This window comes from Microtus ochrogaster, linkage group LG3 (genome assembly GCF_000317375.1).
Source record: "Microtus ochrogaster isolate Prairie Vole_2 linkage group LG3, MicOch1.0, whole genome shotgun sequence".
Classification (NCBI taxonomy): Eukaryota; Metazoa; Chordata; class Mammalia; order Rodentia; family Cricetidae; genus Microtus; species Microtus ochrogaster.
Window position 1 is genome coordinate 44,287,497 of NC_022029.1, and position 22,405 is coordinate 44,309,901.

At 45.4% G+C, this 22,405-nt stretch overlaps 1 protein-coding gene across 1 annotated transcript in view; it reads left to right on the plus strand.

Moving 5' to 3' along the window:
- Chn2 (chimerin 2) overlaps positions 1-22,405 on the plus strand; it is a 279,816-nt gene that overhangs the window by 248,047 nt on the left and 9,364 nt on the right. The window contains exons 7-8 of the mRNA XM_013351372.2: positions 6,175-6,249; positions 19,044-19,128. Coding sequence (XP_013206826.2) covers positions 6,175-6,249; positions 19,044-19,128 — 160 coding nt within the window. The remainder of the gene's footprint in view (positions 1-6,174; positions 6,250-19,043; positions 19,129-22,405) is intronic.

Genomic DNA, 22,405 nt, shown 5'->3' on the forward strand with positions numbered 1-22,405 from the left:
TAGATAGATAGATAGATGATATAAATAAATCTATATTTATTATTTCTAAGATACAGAGTGTCATTACTTAAGCCCTAAACCTACCTAGTCTTGTTCCAAAGGGCTCATGCCTTTGGGCCTGACCTACACACCTCCCATTTCCAGTGCTTCTTTTGTAACGACAGCACCTGGACAGAACAAGCCTAAGGAAACGCCTGTATCTAAAAGGTTTGATAAATTGATAGCGATGATGACAAACTGCTGTAGTAATCGCCTCGCCTCCAGAGAGTTTATGGCTGCGGACCGTTCATTGATTTTGGTAAAATGCACTGAGTGGCTGGCTGCTTGGTGCCAGGTGGCATGACATGGGCTTTAATTGTGATGGGAAGTGCACAGGGCTTGAGCTCATAAAGCCTTCTGGCTCGGGGGCTCCCGTTTCAGGCCTTCAAAACCATAGTGCTAGCCTCATGGGTAGCAGTCCTCCAGATAACAGCAGGGACATGGGGAGAGGAAAGGCTGGAAAGGTGGCGGGGTCACAGCACCGGTAGCAGGCCATGGTATGGATTTCTGCTTTTACCTTGGAGAGTTGATGGAGGTTTAAATGTCATGAAGCTGAGTGAGATGGGGTCGCATACAGAGAAACACGATTTGGTATTTGAAAGGCATTGATTTCTTTGGGGAGGAAGCATCTCTTCAGTCTCAGGTCTTACGTTCATTCTCTCATATAATCGGGGTGAGTGGAAGCCTTTGAGATGCGTGTGGATGGGAGCTCTCAGTTCCAGAAGCACCTTACCATCCCCTGGGAGATGTCTAAGACACAGGGCATTCTCTCCAGAAAGCTCAGTGTGACCGTTCTGAGGGGGCACCTTGAGCAGGTGTGGGAGGCGGTCTGTGTGCCTGTCCCTCAGCTGACTATTTTTATCAGACAAGGCTACAGGCTGAGGAAAAGGCCTGTGTCAGGGGTCCCAAGGCCAGCAACAGCAGCATCGCCTGGAAGAGTGTTAGGGATGCAGGATCTCAGGTCTGGCATTATACAGAGAACCAGAAAGTTAGAGGCAGACCACCAGAGCGTCTTATAGTGTCTCTCGGGGGCTCCATCGCTGTCCCTGTGAGGAGCCATTGAGGAGTTACAGGCAGGAAAATTGAACCTGGGTCTGTTTCTGGGTCCAGTTCAGTAGCCCCGTGGAAGGGGCCACAGACCCTGGGTTCCTTCTCCTGAAGGAAAAGAGGTTTTAGAGTGAAAGCAAAGGCTGTATCAGGCACAAACAGCTTATTGTATGTCCACATGACTAGCAAAGTCCATAGAATATAGTTTTTAAGATAATTATTATTTAATAGAACTAAGTTATAATTATAAAAAGTACCAAATATATAGAGGAAAACAGAGACCTATGACAATTTCTCTGCCCAGAGATACTATTGTGCATGTTCCACAATTTGGGGTGAGAAAAATATTTTGGTCGATTTCTCTTACAAAATGGGGAATATGCTGGTATCTGCTTCAGTAGCCTGCCCCTCCCCTAATACTATGCAGGGGTAGATGGTTCCATCACTGAGGTGTTCTGCTCACTTTGGTTAATATTTATGTAATATACCATTACACACTTGACCATTGGTTATTTGTCCTTTTCCCTATAGCGAATGTTTTGGCCTTTTCTCATTTCTCGGTTATTATTGCTTTGGTTAATCTCTCTCCATGTCTGTCTCTCTGTCTCCCTCCCTTCTTCTCTGTGTCTCTGTCTCTACACATACACACACACGCGTGCGTGCACACACACACGAACACACACACCTACCTGTCTCTCTCCCCCCCCCCCCCGTGTGTTGTGTGTGTGTCTATTTAAATCTTTGTCTTCAGAGCTACCTGAAAGAATGCTGGAAATAGAAACTCTGGCTCCATTCAGGCCTTTATTACGTCAGCAGCTATTTTTCCTCAGACATACTCTAATTGCCACAAACACCGGTGAGATATTAGAGACCCCCTGTGGCTCCTGGCCAGCATGTGTACAACCGAGTTTCATGTTCAGCACTGCCAGAGGCTTCAGAAGCAGCAGTCAGGCTAGTGATGGCAGACAGGCCGTAGTTTGGGTTATCACTACAGAAGATAGGGAAGTGTAAAGGGCCCAGGAGTACTGACAGGGACTGGGGTCGCGGAACTGGGATGACACTCTTTAACAGGGCTCTTTGTAATGCATCTCTGGGACACACTTAGGGACCGTGGGAAAATAGTGAGCCTGTGGTACATCACTACTTAGTAATCCAGGTAAGGCAGAAGGACGTGGCTTCTAGAGGCCAGGAGAGGCCTGTCAGGAGAGGTGGGGCAGCAGCCAGTGAGCCCACGATTTCTGAGGTCGCGTCATCCTCTGTGATACTGGTCACCCCAGGTGCCCAGGTGGCTTTTTCCCACATCTCTTCAGCTGTTGACCCAACCTCCCTTTTCTCCATCTGACAACATTCCGTTGCTTTCTTGTTTCTGGACGCCTTCCTGAAGGGAGATCCTGAGCGCGGAGAGAAAGAACAGAGACTCTAGAAATAGAATTCCAGCCCTCATTAAGGGAGGAGAAAAAGGAGTGGGAGGTGACAGGCTCTTCTGTGTATTCATAGCCTCACCTTCCTGCCAAGGAATCCTTAGCAGCCGCTGCCTCTAAGAGGACATGGGGAGGGCAAATGCCCCTCGTTAAGCCAGTCTGCTTATGCTAACACGGTCAGATGGTCAGTCTTTGTTATGTGTATTCACCACAATAAAAAATAAAACTTGCCCTCTGGTGGAAGCAGCTCAGACCTCCTTAGATAAGTCAACAGACTCCCACCTGCAAGATTTGGGACCTTGGGCAAGGTATTTAAGCTCCTAGTTCATCTGTAGGAATTAGCACAGTACTGCATTGTAGGCTCATACATCTTTAGCAAATCCTAACATGAAACATACACTTAAATGTTTATGTTATTAACTTAAGCCAGACAAGCCCTACCTGAGGCTTGGGTAGTATTAGGCAATGTCTTTTCGTGATCACAGTGGGGGTTCTACAGGTACCCAGTGAGGAGAGCCAAGGGTTGCTGCCACGCAGCTTACAACACACAGCACAGCCCCTCAACACAAAGACGGGGCTGGCCCAAGCATCAGCAGTCCAGGGAGAATCCCAGGTTTCAATAGGACCTCCAGAGAAATGTGCCTCCGTTCTTAAGTATAGGTCAGGTGGAGAGGTGTGTTGGGGACAGCGATTCTTGCTGTGGAAGATGGGAAGGACGGGGGCTTGCTTGGAGATGTGCAGATAAAGAGCCCCTTGGGAGCCTAAGGGGGGGTGTTGTCACTAAGAGACTCTTGCAACCCTTTTTCTTCTGTAGTAAGGGGGTGACTCAGAGTGTCCTCGAAGCTCTCATTGCCCTAGGGAGCTAACACTGGAAGTCCTTGTGAAGAGGGCCCTGGAAGGACAGTGTGTGGTTCCTGCCTGCGGCTGAATGCATCTTGTGTTTGGGGAAATGATCTGGAAACTGTCGGAGAAAGAAGTCACTGTCCTGAGTAGAAATAAAATAAGTAGTGACATGCACACAAGAAAAGATTAAATCCTGTGTTCAAGCAGCAACTCACCACAAGGAGACTCTGTTCCCCCCCTTGCCGTATAAAGGGTTATTTAATCTGATTTTCAAATGGTATAATCATTCACTTCATCTCACACACTCTAGTGTGGGCTCTTTACATCAGAAGGTCTGTGTTCACTTACTAGCAATGAAGGTTTGAGAAAAGAGCTTTATCCCTGGCCTCCAAAATTTTATCCTTAGGCTAACCCTGGCCACATCTGTAAGGTATCCCCAAACCCATTTCAGCTATGTCAGGATCACATCAGGGAAAGGAGCCATTAGGAAAGAATGGCCTTGGGCAATCCTGGTCCTTAGAAGCTGGGGTGTAAGTGATGATAACGACAGAATTAATGGACGACCCTCCCCACCCTATGCGGGACACCTTTGCTCCCCTTTCTCCAGACTCCTGACTCCCTCCATGTGCTAGGGCTTTCTAGAACCTTCCTTGTATTCAGTGGCTGCTGTAGCAAGAAATCCCATTAGAGACTTGCCGGGGAGCCAAAGGTGACCCAGGCACGGGGCGCCAAAGGTGACCCAGGCACGGGGGCAATACCCAAGTCCTCGGTAAAATGGAGAGAACTGTCTCTGGTTCCGCTAAGACGGTGTTAAGTGCAGTGAAGAACAGAACAGTACTTAAGGGGGCAGAGCACAGCCTGTCAGTGGTGGCGCACACTGAGAGGCAGAGGCAGGCGGATCTCTGTGAGTTCGAGGCCAAACTCAACCTAGTTCCAGGACAGGCTCCAAAGGTACAGAGAAACCCTGCCTCTAAAATACAGGGGGGAAAAAGGCAGAGTGGGGATTGTTTTCTTGGCACATGGCACAGGAGTTGGAATTTGCATGTTGGTCAGGAGGCAGGTGTGTTTAAATGATGCTGTAATACTCTAAGGGAAAGCCAGAGCTGCTGTATGGAGAAGCTGAATATGCCAGGAAACGAGATTTTTCAGGATCTCTGGGACAAATGGATATCGAGACCAGTAAAAGCTCACAATGCCAGGACTTGTTTCAGCCATGGAGGAGTGTGGGATTCTGCTACTGTTACAAGATATGTGTCCTTCAACAATTTCTGTTACCCCTGGTGCCTCAGTATTTTCATCCAGAAAATGGACATAAACATCTTGGCCCTTGTACCCTTATGCTGGAGATTAAATCAGTAAATGTGCTTTAGTACATTCTGAGTTTTGTCTGGCACAGCATAAGTTCCTACAAGTGACAAAAAACTTTGACTGCTATTTCTGGTTTTTTTTTTAAAGTAGCAAGATGAAATTGGAGAAGGCACTTCTGACTTCTGAACCAAGCCAAAATGATGGGGCATAGAAATGGAGACTCACACAGGGAAAGGGCTGCTGTCATGAATTGCCACAGGACAGCTTCGAGGGGCTCTGCTCAGACACAGGGCCATGCCTTATAGGACACAGGATGCAACTCAAGAATGTATCTCTCTGTTCACCCAGCCTTCTGTATTCTCTTGCATTCTAGCTCTGAAAGTATTGATTTTACCGTCTGTCTGGTATTAGCTGCATTAAAGTACTCCCAAGACACCCCAACCCCCCTCTTCTGTTAATGGGGAGACCTGGGACCAAACACCATGATCCCAAAGGAGGCCAACCCAATGCTTTTAAAAGCACAAAGGGCCTGAAGATAGGCTAGGGCACTAACAAAATGCACACCCAAGATGCTTTGTTTAAAAAGAGAAACGGCAGTGGCATTTGTATTTTAGTCAAGGTGTGTCTCCTCATGGGATTGCAGGAGCATCGGGAGGGGATAAAGGACAATGGTAGAACCCTGTAGTGAGGCAGCCTTGCCTTCTGACCCTCTGGCCTGGGAGCTTGCTGAGCCCAGAGCCAAATGGTTTCCACTTCTCTCACAAGCTGCTTGGGCTCAAACTGTTGCAGTTTGATAAATGTGTAAGAATAAAGATAAGGTTTTCAAGTACTGGGCAGTTTAAAAAAAATATAGGTGCGAGTTTATCCCTATACAGTTAAAGAATCATGTGGGTTTAAAGGTTTAGTCTGCTGGAGGTCAGCCCAGGATGAGATTCAGAGGCCCAGAATAATTGGATACAGCTTTGACTAGGAACACCACAAGTGTGTGTGTGTGTGTGTGTGTGTGTGTGTGTGTGTGTGTGTACTCATGCCTGGATGCACACATACGCATGTGCACACATGGCTGCCTCCCTGGATCTCCTATGCTGACTGGATAATCAGGGGGTGGCTACACATGAATGTGTGCTATTGTTCCAGGCACATGCCAGCCTTAAGAAATCGCACAAAGCAGGCCCATCCCTACTCAGTCAGAGCCCCCTCCATCACTCAGTCGTCCCTTCCAGGTCACATGCCTCGGGGCTCTGCAGACGGGACACAGCTGTCTCAAATCTGCTGCCACAGTCCCCAAACTCTGCTGGCTCTAGAGAGCTCCCACAGGCAGACTCGGGAGATCCGAGACCCAAGCACAATGTTCTCTCAGGAGCTCTGGCTGGAAAACGAGAGAAAATGTGCCATGGTTCGCAAGTCCAAGCCTGGCAGGAAGCGTCAAGAGTTGCTGGCCATTGCGCTTGGGGTGAAGGTGGGACTCACAGGTGGCTTTCTTTGGTCTCCTCTCAAGCTCTTTGCTTGTTCACAGATCTCCTCACTTGTCAGAAGAGCCGCCCTCACACATGACAACCACTTCAACTATGAGAAGACACACAACTTCAAGGTGAGCGGCTACGTTCTTTCTGCTGCCCTGCGGGGAAGGGGAGGTGGGGGTGGGAGAGGATCCTTGAGGACTTCCATCTGGTCTCTAGTCAGAAAGGCAGGAGGCAGCAAATTCCTTTGTTTTCCACATAACCCGCTGCCTTGTGTCAAACTGAAGGCCGGAGAGAGCAGCTGGCTTCACAGGGCTGCTCTTAATAACTACACGTGTACTGACTTAGTTCTGGGAAGCCAGGCCTACTTCTTCACCTTTCCATGCCCAGTGAGAGGGGCGCAGAAGATTCCCAGTCGGTGGCGCTTAGAAGTGTTCTGCACAAAACCTAGCGGTACTTTTCCACCCAGAAGAAGGGCTGCTGCTGTCTGAGACAGTGCAAACAGCTGTCCAGCTCATGTTTGCCGTTTTTGTCTTTTGTTCTCGGTGATTCTGTTTCTGTGCAGACAGCTGCAGATGTCACAGGCGAGAACGCATTCACTGACTTGCGTGTGTGCTTTGGGTCCAGGGGTACCTTACAGTCTGACCAGGCTTGACCCCGCTCTCCAGTCTAAACAAAAAGTTAGGGGAGTTGGTGGGAGTCTCAGTGGTTTTCCCCATGTACTGTCTTCATTTTAGACCCGCTCTGGATGTGAGGTGCTGCCAGAAGATTAGGGCCTCTTTCTTGTGCTGTGCTGTGTTGCGTGAGAAGTGTTCAGAGGGGGAAACCCATGACAAATTGCCCAGCATGGGAAGCTGCTCTGGGGAGGAAGGATGGACCATGGTAGAGATTCACCTAAGCGGATGGGGGATGCTGTGTGAAGCTGGGGGTTTTCAGATGCAGGATTCAGGAAGAAAAGAATAGTAGGTACAGAACCAACCAGCTTGTCCTCCTTGGTTGAATTCTGCTTTCCTTCTGGAGCCACAGCCATGGAAATGAGACGGAGCAGTAGGAACAAGGAAACCAATGAAGGGACAGCGTTTCCTAAGGATATATGTGCATCTATTAAATTTACATTCGTGTTAGCCTGGTCTTTGTCTCTGCTGCTAGTTTAGGAAAGCATGCAGCTCAGGCCTTTGCCTGCTGTCCTTGACCAGAGGAATGGGAAGCCTTCAACCCTACGAATTAGTGAGGGCGGAGAGTTGTGCCTTTTGGGGTCTCTTCCACACTAAGACTTTTCTCTTTCTCCCATTACTAAATAATGACAGGTCTGGAACACAAAATGTCCTCTTTTATTTTCTCCTTCTGGTTTTCTATTTAACCCCTGTGATCTCTTCTTTCCTTAAGAAAGTGTTTTTCTGACTTTTGACAGGAATCCCTGGTTTGGACATCCTGTGGATGCTCTGCCCGGCATGACAGGATAGGTCTTGCTGCGTTTGCAGATCCCTTTCCTTCCTTTCCAGAATTCTAGTGATTTTGCTCTGAAGGCGCCATTTGATTGCATTAGTATGGCATAGATTCACAGAGGGAATTCCCCATGAGTTTCAAACACATGCGGACTCAGGTGACTGGCACGCCACAGCCGGTGCCAGTCTGTTCTAGCTTACATCTCTAAAGGGGAAATTTTAAGGCACTCTGAGAAAGAATGGTTGAAAAGATTCGCTTAGATTTCCTAACTGTGCTGCCCAGATGTATTGGTAGAAGAACAAAGCATTCAGTGTGCCATGAAGAGAGAGAGAGCCCAGTACATATGTGTTGTCCCAGGTGGGTCCAAGAGACAGACAGGAACACACCCCCTCTGTGGCTTACACAGACGTCTTTGAAATCTAAGAGGCCCTGGAGTCGCTGCAGCAGCAAATGTGGCTTTCAGTGGTGCTGTCCCTCTCTTTGTCCTCGAGAATCAGCGGCTGGGGCTGGAGGAGGCACTCACTGTGCTCTGATTCATATTTTCCCACCCAAGGTCCCTTACCCTCTTCTGACCCTCAGCTGACTACAGACACAAACTTAGCATGATCTTTTGGGAAAACATTCTAGAAACATGTCATTGCTGTAAATATAGCCATGGGTTTTTAGGAATAAGTCACTAACTAAAGAAAGCAGGCTTTTACCAAGGGCCCCACTAACTACTTGTAATTTATGTTTTATACCTTCGTTTTACATCAGCTTTTTATTTATGTTGACTTCTAATGGGCTGTATTCTGGAACTTTCCTGATTGGAAGATGCTATGTACATAGCATGGCGTTAGTGTAACAAGAATGCATAGTCGTGGTTTTTTTGTGCTGATCAGCAAATAACTTTCACTTTACTCCCATCTGAACTCTTACCTGAGATAGGAATCTCCCAGCAGAACCTGCTGCCTCACCCACAGCAAGGCCTCCTTGCACAGTTAGGTCTGTTGGGGTTGGGGGAGGGGCATTAGAGAACTCTCTTCCATGCTGTACTCTGGAACTTCTTCATGGGGAATGAAGAGAAACTCTCCACATACACAACTCTGGGAGAGTGCTCTTCTCAGATGCTCCAGAGAGCAGGGCATACCTGGGACCTGCTTTTCAAACAACACTGCCAAGAAATAAAAAAAAAAAATCAGTGCAAAAGCTTTTGGGGTTATGCCTCACTACATGCGATAATCGTGTACTTTCCAAACTGTTGCCTGCTGCTGTTGTGGTTATTCAAAGCTGGGGTTTCCTAAGACTCCTGGCTCCTACTCCACTCAAAGACAGTGGTGAAATTAAGATTCCAATATAAACAAAAATTATCTATAGAGGAAAGAGCTTCCACTCTGTTTGGCTGACAAGGGAAACTCTCAGTGCATCTATGGTTCACTTCTAAAACTCTTCAGTTGAGCCAACCCCAAGCGCCAGCAACCTGCATCCGTGTCCTTCCGTGCCATCAACACATGGCAAGCACCATGACTACTCATGAACTCTAGCAATGAGCTTAGCTCTCTTGGCCTCAGTTTACTTGCTGGTAAAATGGGACCCTTGCAGGGTTTCATGTTTACACACCGACCAGCAGGTAGCTCTTCTGCTATTGCTATACTCAGGGCTTTCTTTGCACAATTACACTTGGAAAATGGATACATGTGAATTGTGTGTCACTTCTCTGGCCCCTGGGTAAGAAGTCATTTGATGTACACTTTTACTATCACTTTATTCTTCATCCTTTTTGCCTCGTACTCCCCTCTGTCTTTGTGTTTGGTTTCTCTCTGGTATATTTTTTTATTTAATGCCCTCACTTCTACAGGTTGGTCTTTCCACCATTGTTTTCCTCTCTTATTGACTATGTATAACAGAAAATAAAATGAAGTCTGATGATGCTGTTTCTTTTAGTGTGGTCTACCATGTTTGAATGCCCCTCATTTGTTTAAAAAGTAGATGAAGGGTTAAAATTTTTAGACCTGGATTCCATGTGTATTTTTCCCAGTTTGTCAAGAAATTTATCATATCTATGAGGACTTTAGCAAGTTTCTGCCTCTGACATAAGAACCACAAATTTGGTAACTTAAAACAACAAAAATTTATTTTCTTAGTTTTAGATGTCAGAGTCTATAGCCAAGCTATGGGCATTGGCTCCTTCTGCAGATGCCTCATGCCCTCGGCTACCTATCCATATGACTGGCAGTCCTTGGGGTTCCCTTGGCTCATATTTCTCCCTCTACCTTCATATCACCATCTTCTGTGTCCTTGTAGGTTTTCTTTAAGGTCACCAGTCACTGTGTGTAGAGCCATGCTAGTCCAGCACAACCTCTTTCTAATTATATCTTCCAAGACTTTATTTTCTAAAGGCTACATGTTCAGTGACCGAGGGTTGGACTTGATCATACTTCAAGACACAGTGCAGCCCATTCCAAGGACTACATTGGTATTTTCAGGAGACTTGAGGGGGAAGGACCTCTTTCTCATCTTTGAGGGTACATCTTTATCTTCCACACACAGTTCAAGCCTGCCATTTTATTAGGGGCTTTCAGGCCACAGGATGACATCTTCAGACAGCAACTAATGTGTACTAAGTATCAACCCTTAGTGTGGGTATCACTGCTAAGATCCATGGTTACTCATTCATCATCTTTAAGGTTTTCATTGGTTTATATATATATATATATATATTTTTTTTTTTTTTTTTTTTGGTGCTTTGTCGGTCAGACAGAAAGTGAAGAAATTTCCTGGTCTCTTGATTAAACATTTCTTCATGAATAAAAGGTACAGTAAAGACACAGAAATCTTAAAGCAGCAGGACGCCCTTCCACTTGGAGTGTGGCATCAGAAGTATCGATTTGTGTGGTTTGTTCATATAAAGAACGCATATGCTACTATTAAGGGTCTGGCATGGCTATTAGGTAAGATGTATGGTTAGGCTGCTCTGGCTACATAATAGGTGTGGCCTGATGCAAAACAAAACTGTGAGGTACTGTTAAAATAGTAGTCAAGACAAGACAGGAGAGCCCTTAGCCAGGATGGCCTATGACTTCTGTGCCCTTTCACAGCCCCTTAGCAAAGCTGAAGAGGAACGTGCTCATCTCTAGCACACCCCCAACCCTGTTGTTTCTCTTGTCTCATCGCTCCTGTCTTCTGTTTTCCCGCTGATTCCTCTGCTAGTGCTCCAGTGAGGACCTATGTTGGTAAGCCTTTCATTGCTATGACAAAATGCCTGAGATAAACCCACTTAAAGAGGAAAGATTATTTCTTTTTTTTTTTTTTGTCTCATGGATTTCGATCAGTACATGGTGTCTGGCCTCTGTCATTTCTGGCATGTGGCAAATGCATGTTAGAGCAAAGCTGCTCACCTCATGGAGGTCAGGAAGCAAACAGAGAAGCAGAAAAGTGCTGGGTTCCAGTGTCTCCCCAAGGACACACTCTTCAATGCTCTAATTTCCTCCATCAAGGAAAACTCTGCCCCCTAAAGTCGCTACCACCTCCCAGTAGCACCATAGCTGAGAACCAAGCCTTCAACATATGAGTTTCCAGGGGAGGGACATTTAAAATCCAAACTGTGACAATATGTGCTTACCATAAAAAGAGCTTGTTTGTGACAGTAATGACTTAATTAATCCAGCTGTCCTGGTTTAAACAGATCCTTTGGGACCTAGTTGCATGCCAGCTTCACCTAAGGCAGTAGTTTTCAACCTGTGGGTCACGACCCCTTTCATGGGGGTCGTCTAAGGTCATCCCAAACCACAGATATCACAACAGTATCACAATTACAGTTATGAAGTAGCAATGAAAATAATCTTATGGTTGGGGTCACCGTAGCATGAGGAAATGTATTAAAGGGCCACAGCATTGGGAAGGTTGAGAAGCACTGGGCTAAAGGAACGGTGCTGACAGCAGGAATTTCAACCAAGTGTGAAAGCAGCTTGGAGAGGAAGGGTGTGGTCAGATGTCCCACCTTCATGCCACGGCGGACTCAGAGCAGACTCAGAGCACATCTCCCACCCAGCTAACCTTTATGTGTGTGTCACGGTGCCTTCGTCACTGTCACTGCGAGTCCCTCTCACACCAGCAGAGCCCAGGATTGAGACTGGGACCTAACGCAGCCCACAGCAGGGTGCCCATGTTCCGCCACACCAGGACATGGCTCAGCCATACAGCTTCACAGTGTCACTTACCAGCTACATCATCTGACCCCTATCAAGTGCTTAACTGTTCTTAATTTTTTATGGGCTCTGTCTGGCTCTAAATAACACAAAATTCAAAAGGACTATTCTGAATGACTAAATGCCTGATTCTGGCACTTTCCACCCAGAGAAATGAGCCTTTTGTGTTTTATATGGGACAAGAGAGTGGGTACCAGTGGTTACAATTCATACTAAGAGGATGCCTTCTGAAACTTCCCAGGAAAGAGAGCTCCCCAGCCATTTATGCCTTTACTCCACCAACGCAGACCACGGGCTGCTTGGGTTCCAGGTGCCAGAGAATGCTGGGGGAGAAATGGCTGCATTCTCCTGCCAGGTGCTTTACAGCCAGGACACTTTTTGCCACAGAGAGACATTTGGCGATGTCTAGAGATGTACTTTTTATATCTTGTTTTTTTGTTATTTGTTGGTCTGTTTTTTTGTTTTGTTTTGTTTTGTTTTTTTTTTGAGACTGGGTTTCACTGTGTTGCCCTGACTGTCCTGAGATTCGCTCTGTAGACCAGGTTGGCCTTGAACTCACAGAGATCCTCCTGCCTGCCTCCCGAGTGCTGGGATCAAAGGCGTGTGCCACCATCACCCAGCTGGAGATGTGTTTTCCATCACACCAAAGTGTACCAGTGACATCCAGAGAGGCCAGGGAGGACATGGCCAGGACAACCCCCAGTGTTCCTCAGCTGTCTGTCCACAGCTCCAGGGAGTGTGTAGAGGAGCCTCTGGTTCCTCCTACCCAAACAATAACCAGGTCTGATCTTGCTTAACTTCTGAGAAGAGCTGGAATCCAGCCTTTTCAGGGTGTGTGGCCTTAGACCTCAGGAGGAGGTAGACATAAATAAGAGTGGAAATCAACACAGGAACATCTGAGTCCAAGGAGAAGACCCAGGAAAGGCTTTGTGGCCAGTGGTAGTTTGGGAACACAGCCCCTCTTTTCTACAACACAGTTCCTTCCGCCTCCAGATGCATGCACAGCTGCTGCCGTCTGCTTTTGCATCTTAACCAGCCGCTAGGGTGTCCCCTTCAACCCTGCCCCTGCCTTGGTGTCTCTGGCATAAATTACTCAAGCTCTGGTGTGGAACCTTTGCAAGAGGTCCAAGGGCTTTCCTCAGCCAGGAACCCCAAAACTTCAGTCTCTCAGGCCCACCGTTGGGGACGAGCATGAAGCTGAAGCTTAGCTCATAGTCTGTCGGATTCAGCATTGCCAACAGGGCCAGGTCTCTGAGCTTGTCCCCGGCTTTAGTGTGGGACCACACCTTTAATCCCATCTTAAATGCCCAGGCAGCTGCTCCAGGGATTCTTGGTGTCTCCATTAGAGTCTGTCTTAGCACTGGGCCCTCTCACAGCGTCTGAGTGGTGAACCTCGCAGAGGGAACAGAAAGTGTCTCTGTTACAGGTAACGTCGCTATCTCCTTACATCTGAGAAGGTTCACTTCAGGGTCAGAATTTCACCTGCTCCTGCAGGAAGGGAAAGCCCAGAGTTTAATTTCTCATATGAGTTCATTGTCACATGATTGTGGGAAACAGCAAAGTAGAGGAACAACCCTCTGTGGAAACCTGGAGTCCTTGACTGCACTACTGGCCTGGGCAACTGAGGCGAATCTGCCTCCCCTCACAGTGAACCCTGGGCCTCCAAAACCCAGGCCCTTGAGTCTGGAAGAGTCTTTTGCCAACTCTAAGCCACTCTTTTATGCACATTAAACAATCTAGAAAGTGGCTTTAGTCCTGTAGTCCTTTTCCAAGTACAATGAAACAGTCAAGTTGCATTTTTATTATTAAAAATAGAACTGATAAGCTGGGGCAAAATGGTTTTGTTCTGTGTCCATGAGTCTCAGTCAAGGTTGTATTGCCCCTGCCACCACCACTGGGAAGCACTTGTCAACGTCTGTCCCATCCCTTCAGGGATTCTGTGAGTCTCTGGTATGTAGACAGCCAGGGATGCTGGAGCGGAAAAAGAAAATAAAAATCCCTGTAGTGCCCAAGACAACCACCTCCCTCCAAAACCAAGAATTTCCTAGCCCAAAACTGTTAACAAGGATAAGGTTGAGGAATCCTGATATGAACTGATAAGAAAATATAAAAATTCCTCACCGCAGCACATCTTAAGTCGTGCTTGCTTACAGCTGGAGTCTGGGCGAGCTGATTGTGTGTTCCGGTGGTGTCTGCACTGGCCCATCAAAACATTTGCTCTGAAACCACCAGAGAGACGGGCCTTCCAGATTCAGCAAATGTGAGACAATAACATCCTGTTCACCTCCGGAGAGCTGAGTGGGGATGCCTGCTGGCTGCCTGGGACGCTCTTGACAGCTCTTCTTCCTCTTGTTTTTATTACATGCCCATCTACCTTATCTCTCGCAATGCCATCTTGTTGTTCGCTGTGGCCTTTTAATTCCAGGCAGACCATGCCAGTATAATAGTCTTGGACAAAATGCTCTTCCTGTCTGAAGAATGTCTTCCTGTCTGGGGTATTTTAGTTACTGCCCTCGAGTTTGCAAAATGTTCTTTCTCTTAACAAAAAAAAAAAAAAAAAAAGGTATTTTTGAAAATCAGTAAGTTTCAGAGAATAGAAAGAGCTGATTGATTAGTGTTTTCTTGATTTGGTTTTGTTTTATTTTAAGGTATAGGGTTTTTCACCGAGATGGCAGATGTAAGACATCAACCCCAAAGATCATGGCTCAGAACACACTCTCAGCATTCCCTGGAGTTTGCTCTCTCCTCGGGTTCCAGTAGAAAATTGAATAACACACCAGCCACAAAAAATAAACAATGTCTCATCCTCAAAAGGAAACTGGGCAGGGGGCCTAAAATAATGTTTGTCTAACTCACATCCCCCCGATTTGTATTTTGTTTTACTCGTGTGGGACTATGTTAGGGACGTGGAGACTCACTTGTTCCTTGTGGGGTCTGCCTGCATGTGTTGTTTGCCCATGGGCTGGGTGTTGGGAGAGGACGTGGATTAAATAGGGCAGGACTGGTAAGTGCTCTGTGCGGTTTCGATGTGCTGTATGACATTGCAGATGACTGGCAGAAGTGAAGCTTAGAATTGTGTGATGGACAGCCCCACGTTTCTGGAAGTGCTTAGTAGTTAGTCCTCCATCTGTGTGTAGTAAATACCAAAACTGCTTCCCTAACTACTGAACCTGGCGCTTTGACTTTGGTGCCAGTGATGCACCAGGTATGCTCCAGGTAGCTTTGTATCGTCCCTCTGCTTACGTCCCTCATCAGAAACGACTGAGTTTCAACGCCCAAGCCCACCTTCCTAGGTCCTCCGTTACACTGTCTTACCTTGGACTGTTGTCAAGCCCTCCCGTCAACAGGAGTGAGCCTCCTACTCATGTTCCCGGTCTGGTGCCCTTCTATCCGTCTAAACTCTGTACACTTGACTCTTTTTCCTTTCAAGAACTAGTTATTCTCTCTGTTATTGTGTTATAGAATGTCTTATATGATCAGGCATATCACCTGACACATAATCGCTTTTGTTACCTGTTTATCCTTCTAGATGTTGAAATCCTTGGGTGCAGGGTTTGCTTGTTTCTTCTCTGTCTCTCAGCTATGCATGCACAAGGATAGAGCCGGGCTCAAAGCAACCATCTGCATGTAAACTAAAGAAGCATAGAAATGATGAGGTGATGCAAAGGTCACAGGTGACTCTGGTAGGGTGCCTTTCATCTCTCCATCACCTTCCCATACTGAATGAGAAGCATTCCTTTCTGAGGTACGCTTGTCACTGCTGGGTGCCAAGTCTGCTACACACAGTATACTGGGAGTGCTGCTGCTGTGTCTTTATGACTGGCTCACATTATAGTTAGCAGTGAGCTTGTATAAATGCTCTGTGTGCTTTGGGGGGAAGCACATTCTTTGAATTGTTGGGTATAAATTTCCTTTCCTTTGTCATCTATTAACAACAGCTGTTTATCATTTTTAGTAAATAAATGTTGAACTCGTAATGGTAGAATTGTCAGCTTTTCCTTACAATTTTTTCCATATTTATTTTAGATTTTTGAAATTGTTTTGTCATATACATGTAAGCTCAAAGTAGTTATGTCTTTCTAGTAAAACATACTAATGTTATGCCTTTTTATGACTAAATACACAAATAGGCATGTCTGGCTTATTGGGTTCACTGGGCTAGTTGCATTTTTGAGGTACATCTTTTTGGTTCCATATTTCTTTGACATTGTTTTTTAAGTGTGTTTCTTGTAAATATTTGTAAAATACCATCTGCCAATCTTTTTCCTCCAAGTAGGTCATTAGAGAGTCACAAATATTTTACATGTGTTCACTGGTTTTCTTACTTTTTTTTTTTACGTTTTATTGGCTTGATCAAATCTGTGTGTCATTTTCATCTGTGGATATTTTCTTAATATATGGAATCTATGCCTTGCTTTTCTATGTACTCAAAAAGAAAAAAAGAAAGAAAAAGAAAACCACTTTGTCTCTAGTTATTTAGAACATCCTCAGTTAATAAAAAGTTCTTCCTACATCTCCCAAAATATAAAGACGATGCAGTGACTCAACTCTTGCCCACGTTCAATCCTTTTCATTTGCGACCTGCTTCTGAATCATTGAAATTAACTCTTTTAGTGTTGATGTTGTCTGCAGATAGAACCAAGAGACTGGCTCGTTTTCTTTACCGCACTTACCACTGCATCTGGAGTCGCATTCCTTTCTCTGATTTCTGTAACTCAGGGAAGCATATCCTTTGTTTCTTTGCATGAGGCTCAAAAGTGCTTCTTGTCCGTCAGAAAATATCATTATCTTACTACCCTTCTCCATAATTAAGTGGGTATCTAAGTTAGGCTCACGATGTGATGGAGTTATTCTAGGCATGACAGCATTGTCTTCAGCCTACCCAAAGCCGCCTTAAACTTTTCCCTACTACAGGATCTTCCCCATCTCATCAGATGGTATTATCTTCCACCTGGTTCCTAAGGGGGGGCACAAGGGATCATTCAAAACTCTCCCCCACCCTCTCTCTTCCTCAGAGACCCATGTACATTCTGCTGTGAGGTTGTACAAATTTGTTCTTCAAAATATACAAGCCCTTACCATCGTTCCTGCCAGCCTTCTGCTTTAGCCTTTATGGTTCCTCAACAAGACTACTCTGCCCCTTCCAAACCTGTCCCAGCATTGACACCTTCTCCCCCACGCTCAACACAGGTTCAGAATGATCTTCTGAAAGAATCACTTTTCTACTTCAAATCCTGCAGGAGTGCCCTGTTGATCCTATTCCAAATCTGCATCACTAAGAAAGTCTGAGGCAAGTCTCCCTCTTGTCCCCCACTGCCACCCCAGTGGCTTTCCCTTTTCTACCCTCTTTTCATCTCCCATTCCTCTCCTCTTCCTCTCTGCTCTAGTCTCATCAGCCTTGAGTTGCCAATCCCACCGAGTTCTTTAGTTCCTACAAAGTCTCCAGAAGTCCTTCTGCCCAGAATGTTCCCTGCCCTTTCTCTACAGAACCAGCTATTCTCCTCCTCTGAGTTACCTCCCAGGACCATCTAGGAAAGCGCCCCCTTATTCTCACTATGGTAGCATCCCCACCTTTCTTCTGTAGACCTTTACATACAACTTTAACCTCTATATTATTTTGCCTTATGGTACAATTTCTACAGTATATTAATAATCAGCATTACTGCCAAAGTTAACTGGCACCTTTAGCCCTTTTCTGGTAAAACATTAATGGCTATTGAATTCATAACATGCTCAACTCTTGGTGGCTCATGTTCCCCAAGAGTTCTTTTAGTACAGAGTTCTATTTCAGTGGGCCTAGAAATGAATGGTGGCCTTTGGAAAATGCAAGCGCCTCATGGATTCTCTGCATTCTTACAAGGAGTGCTTTGTCATGGGTTAGGATCATACCCAAATGGACCACTTCTCCATTCAAGGAAAAACAATTTTTAAGACTGGTGTCAACGTTTTTCAAAACAGAAACAATGTCCTGGGTGACTTAATGAGCCAGAATACCCAAAGGCAGACAGAACTTAGTTTGGTCATAAGGCGCTCCTTCAGATTCAGTCTTATGCTTTCTTTCGCTGTTGTCGTTCACGCTCGAGTTCCACTGGGAAGCTGATGTCACTCGCCACTCTGCCAGCACAGTTGCCAGCATGTGTAGTTGAGCAAAGGAGTCTGATGGGCTGCTCCTTCCTCAAGAGTATCAGGTCAGCTGTTTCCCTTAGGGACCGCTCACCCTCCCAAACTGTGACAATATTTGTTATTTTGGTTGGTTTGTTTGTCTGTTTGCTAAGAATAGTATTCTTAAAAAGTAGTAATACATTGATCCTACTTTGTTAAAAATATTGTCTAGCTTATCTTAGCTTTAAAGAAGTTTTGCTAGGAATATGTAAAAACCTAGAACTTTTTTACATAGATTCATGTTCTCCTCGATACACTGTCTGTATGGTTTTCAGCTCATCTTGGCCAGGTTCGCTAGCAAGAACTCTCCTACTTCTGTTTTTGAACTTCCTCGGTGCTGGAGAACAGTTTTGTTTTGCATTGTGTTATGCTGTGCTCTGTTGTGTTGATTCACAGATTAATGCGTGGTCCTGCACCTGAATAACCTAAGCTAAAACCATCCTTACTTTGTAGTGTTTGGAATACTTAAGAGCTGGTTGAGATACTGAACAGTAAGACTAGCACTTTGGCCAGCCAGAAAGCCTTCCAACTTACTCATCTGAAAGCCATGGCAGGGCTGGTTGAATATAGTTCCTGTCCCTCGGAAAAGCCACTTCATGGGCCCGTAAGCCTGCATTTTTCGCCAACTCCTTTACTTTTTTAAATGCCTTTTTCTGGAAGTGGCCCAAAGCCTTGAAACCTTTTAATTATCTCATAACCATGGCTTATTTATATCTGACTGGAAATTCTACACCTGAATGGAACAACTTCAGTCAAGAGGACACAGTAATTGAGTTCTTCTGCCCAAAACAACTTGCTGAGCTAAATGCAGGATGGAGCAACCTACCCACCTGCTTAGGCTATCTTGGGTTTGCACTCCTAGAGCCTTGTTTGGGGTGTGATAGTCTCGTTCCATCTCTGTATATTTCTGTGGTCTCACTCTTTGCCCCACATTCTGCCTGTGCCGGTTTATGCTGGATCCATGAAGAATTTCAAAGATCAGAGTCTGTCTGTTTCTTTCAGAACAGTATGCAACTCTGCCTTAATGAACCAAAAAAGGCCTAGGGCCAGAGCGCTGCTGCCAAGGCTCTGCCTCAGGTTCGGTGCCTTCAGGTGACTGAACGTTCTGTGCTCTTCTGTCTGCCCCACAGGTGCACACATTCCGAGGCCCACACTGGTGTGAATACTGTGCCAATTTCATGTGGGGGCTCATCGCCCAAGGAGTCCGCTGTTCAGGTAGACACAAAACTTTGTACTCTTCTAGTTACATAAAGTGCCACCTTGTTGAGTGGGAAGCAGCCTTCAGAGCTAGGGACTGTGCTTGGATGAACTCAGAAGTCTAGCTTGTCTGAACGTAAGAGAGAGTCACCAAACAAGTACACTTCCTTAAAATGTACCTGCCTCCCCAAACGGGCCACAGCCCTTAAGAGAAAATGATTTAATAGATTTTAATGAAACTGCCTAGATTTCGAAAATCCATTTTATTATATATCTTTCCTATCCCATTTTAGTTTAGCAGACAGGACATAAAAAAGAACAGTGGTGAGTGCTGTATTTGCCACAAACACTAGTCCCAACATCACCATGCCCTGTACCCACACCAGCAGAGCCAAAGGAAGATACGGTTATCTCCTAGTAAATGAAAAAGAGATGGAGTCTTAGAGGCGATGGCTAGTTGCCAGATGCTAGGTGGTGAAACATCCGTTTAAAAGCAGCAGCAGTCCAGAGCTCACATCCAGTTCTTTGCCATCAAGTTGATAGTGAAATTATGTCCATTAAATAATTTAAGAGTTAAATTTAAAAGTAATTTAAATGTTTTACTTCCTCCTTTGAGAATTTCATACAGTGTGCTTTGATCAGATCCATCTTGCTTTCACACACTTCAAAGTAGCTTGAACCCCGGGTCTAGTTTCCCATCTACAACTGTATGCGAACCCCAGCTGCAAATGTCGTGGGACGCATCTTCTTTAAGAGACACTGAACAAAATGCGAAGGGCTGCCAAACCAGCATGTTAGCTGGGCTTCCCCGCTCACCCTGCCATGCTTTTCCTGGCACACACTGGCGCTGAGAGCAAGAGCAGCTGCCTCTGGGGTTGCCTGGAATACCACAGATTCTGTGGCTGCTTGCCTCCTTCCTAGGACATGATGAATAGAATCAGCTGGTGACTCCCACTGAGGGGTGCCTCTTTCCGTGGTACCCATTTAGCTCATGGGATCACGTGTCCTCTGCCTTCCTTTCTGCCTGGAAGGTGCCTTGTTAGTGTCCCTTCTGCAAGCACAGCTACCCCATGTCAGTGCCTAACTGCTGTGTGAGGAATTCTAGCTTCCCATCCTGAGTCCTGAGGCAGGTGACAAACCCACATCAGAAACAACCTCTCCAGAATGTTCTGCTGAACACAGAACAGACCTGCATGGCTTCGCAGGCATCCCACAGCTCCAGGCCTGAGTGCGGGGATCCACCACGTGAATTACTCTGTGCTTGTTAGTTAGGGCTCTCAGATTGTACATACCAAAATATCCCTTGTCACAGATATTATCCAGTTTCTGCAGGAAATTGGTCCAAAGTCAATATTATGGAAACAGGAGTCTGGACTCCAGTTAGCTGTAATCAGCGACTTTCTCTAGGGTGGACGAGTTCTGAGATTGTTTTGTTTGTTTCTGTTTCTATTTTGTTTGAAAGGAAACATAATGTAAGGTTATAGTGTAAGTTGTCTCCAGTGGTTACTTTTGATCTAATATTTCCCTGAAGAGCAGGAAGACTAGACACTGGCTATGGATAGTCAAGGGAGTCCCCACAGGCCTCAGTTCTCCACAATGTAGTATTTTTAATGGTCCAGATTTTAAATTTGCTTTAAGCATCCTAATTTTCATAGGATCTGTATTCTACGTAAATAAACTAAATGTCTTAAAGTTTGTGAGAAAATTAAGCACAGAATTGCCACATAATCCTAACATTTAAAGGCAGTGTCTGCACCAGACACTTGCAGGCCCATGCTTGAGCAGCATTATTCATCGTGGATGAAAGATAGATAGAACCCAACCCCACTGACGGACAAACAGATAACACCACATAGGCACACAATGGAGTGTTCGTCAGTCTTATAAAAGACATGGAAAACCAAGCAAAGTGCAAAGGAATGCCGCTGTTAGAATCTAGGTAGAACTCCACTGGCTGTCACTGCCAGTGAGTGAGTCTAGGGTGCTTGTGTTTGTGTGTGTGTGTGTGTGTGTGTGTGTGTGTGTGTGTGTGTGTGTGTGGTTACTGTTTGGTGGGCATCAGGTTGGAGTGCTGCTGGAACACACAGGCTTTCATAGCAGGTGGCGGCAGTAGCTATACGACCATGGTTTTGATGCCACTTAACTAAGCACTTGAAAATGCAGAAGCAGCTGGGTATCTGTGAGATAGAGGCCAGCCTGCCTATGTCGCAAGTTCTAGGTCAGTCAGCGATACACAGCGAGACCTTGTCTGCAATAAATAAACAAACAAATAGATATAGTTAAGTTAAATGATTATTAAATTATTTAAAATAAATTTTAATTTTAAGAAATTAAATATAAATAAATTATAATTTAATGGTTAAAATTGTAAATATATCTTATGTCTATTTTGCTACAATTTAACAAAAACAAAATTTTAATTGAAGTCTGTAAGATGCAATAAAATTCCCTAACGGAAGAACAGCCGGGCAGGCCCCAAGTCTCCTCTCTGTGTCCCTGCATGCTTTATTCTCGCAGTGCTGGCCCATGCTAGATCGGAGGCACTAGCCTCTGTTTGACCTTCATGATCCCCCAGTGCTGGTGTAATCCCCACCTTATAAACCAGGATCCCAGAAAGAAAGCCGGTTCTAGCTAGCTCAGTCCAAATTTAAATTTACACCAGCTCAGTAGCTCCATCAAAATGAAACTGACTTGTGCATGGATTTAGTTGAATTTCACATTCTGATTAAGCTAAGACGGTTAGAACTTTTCCTTTGAAAGGGAGAGCAGAGAACTGAGCCCAGAACTATTACCTGGGAATCAACGTTGGTGACTGCACAGGCGTCAGCACACGTCAGACCTCCGCTGTGGTTAACACTATTTTTATAAGCTACTGGCCACAATATTTATTATTGTGCATGCACAATAATGTGTACGTATAGAAATACCATTTTTATACCTAGGAGAAACAATGAGAAGACATTTTAAGTACTGAGCACATTCACAGTGAGCAACTTGGTCATTAAACTTTCATTTTTCCAGAAGGCAAACTGTGTCACGTAATTGTGGAGAAAGTTCGTTGGTGGATACCAGCTGCTAACAAGGCTTTTAATTTGTGCATTGAACTTAAAAGCACCTTTGCAGCTTTGGCTCTGGATATAAGCTTTATAAATAATTACTGTAATCATCATATTACAAGGCCTTGTCGTCAAATATCAGCTCTCGGCTACTGTACTGGACGGAGTACAGGGCAGCGTTACTTCCACTCTGTCACAGTACAGCAAGCAGAAAAGGAATGGTTCACTTTAGCTTCCAG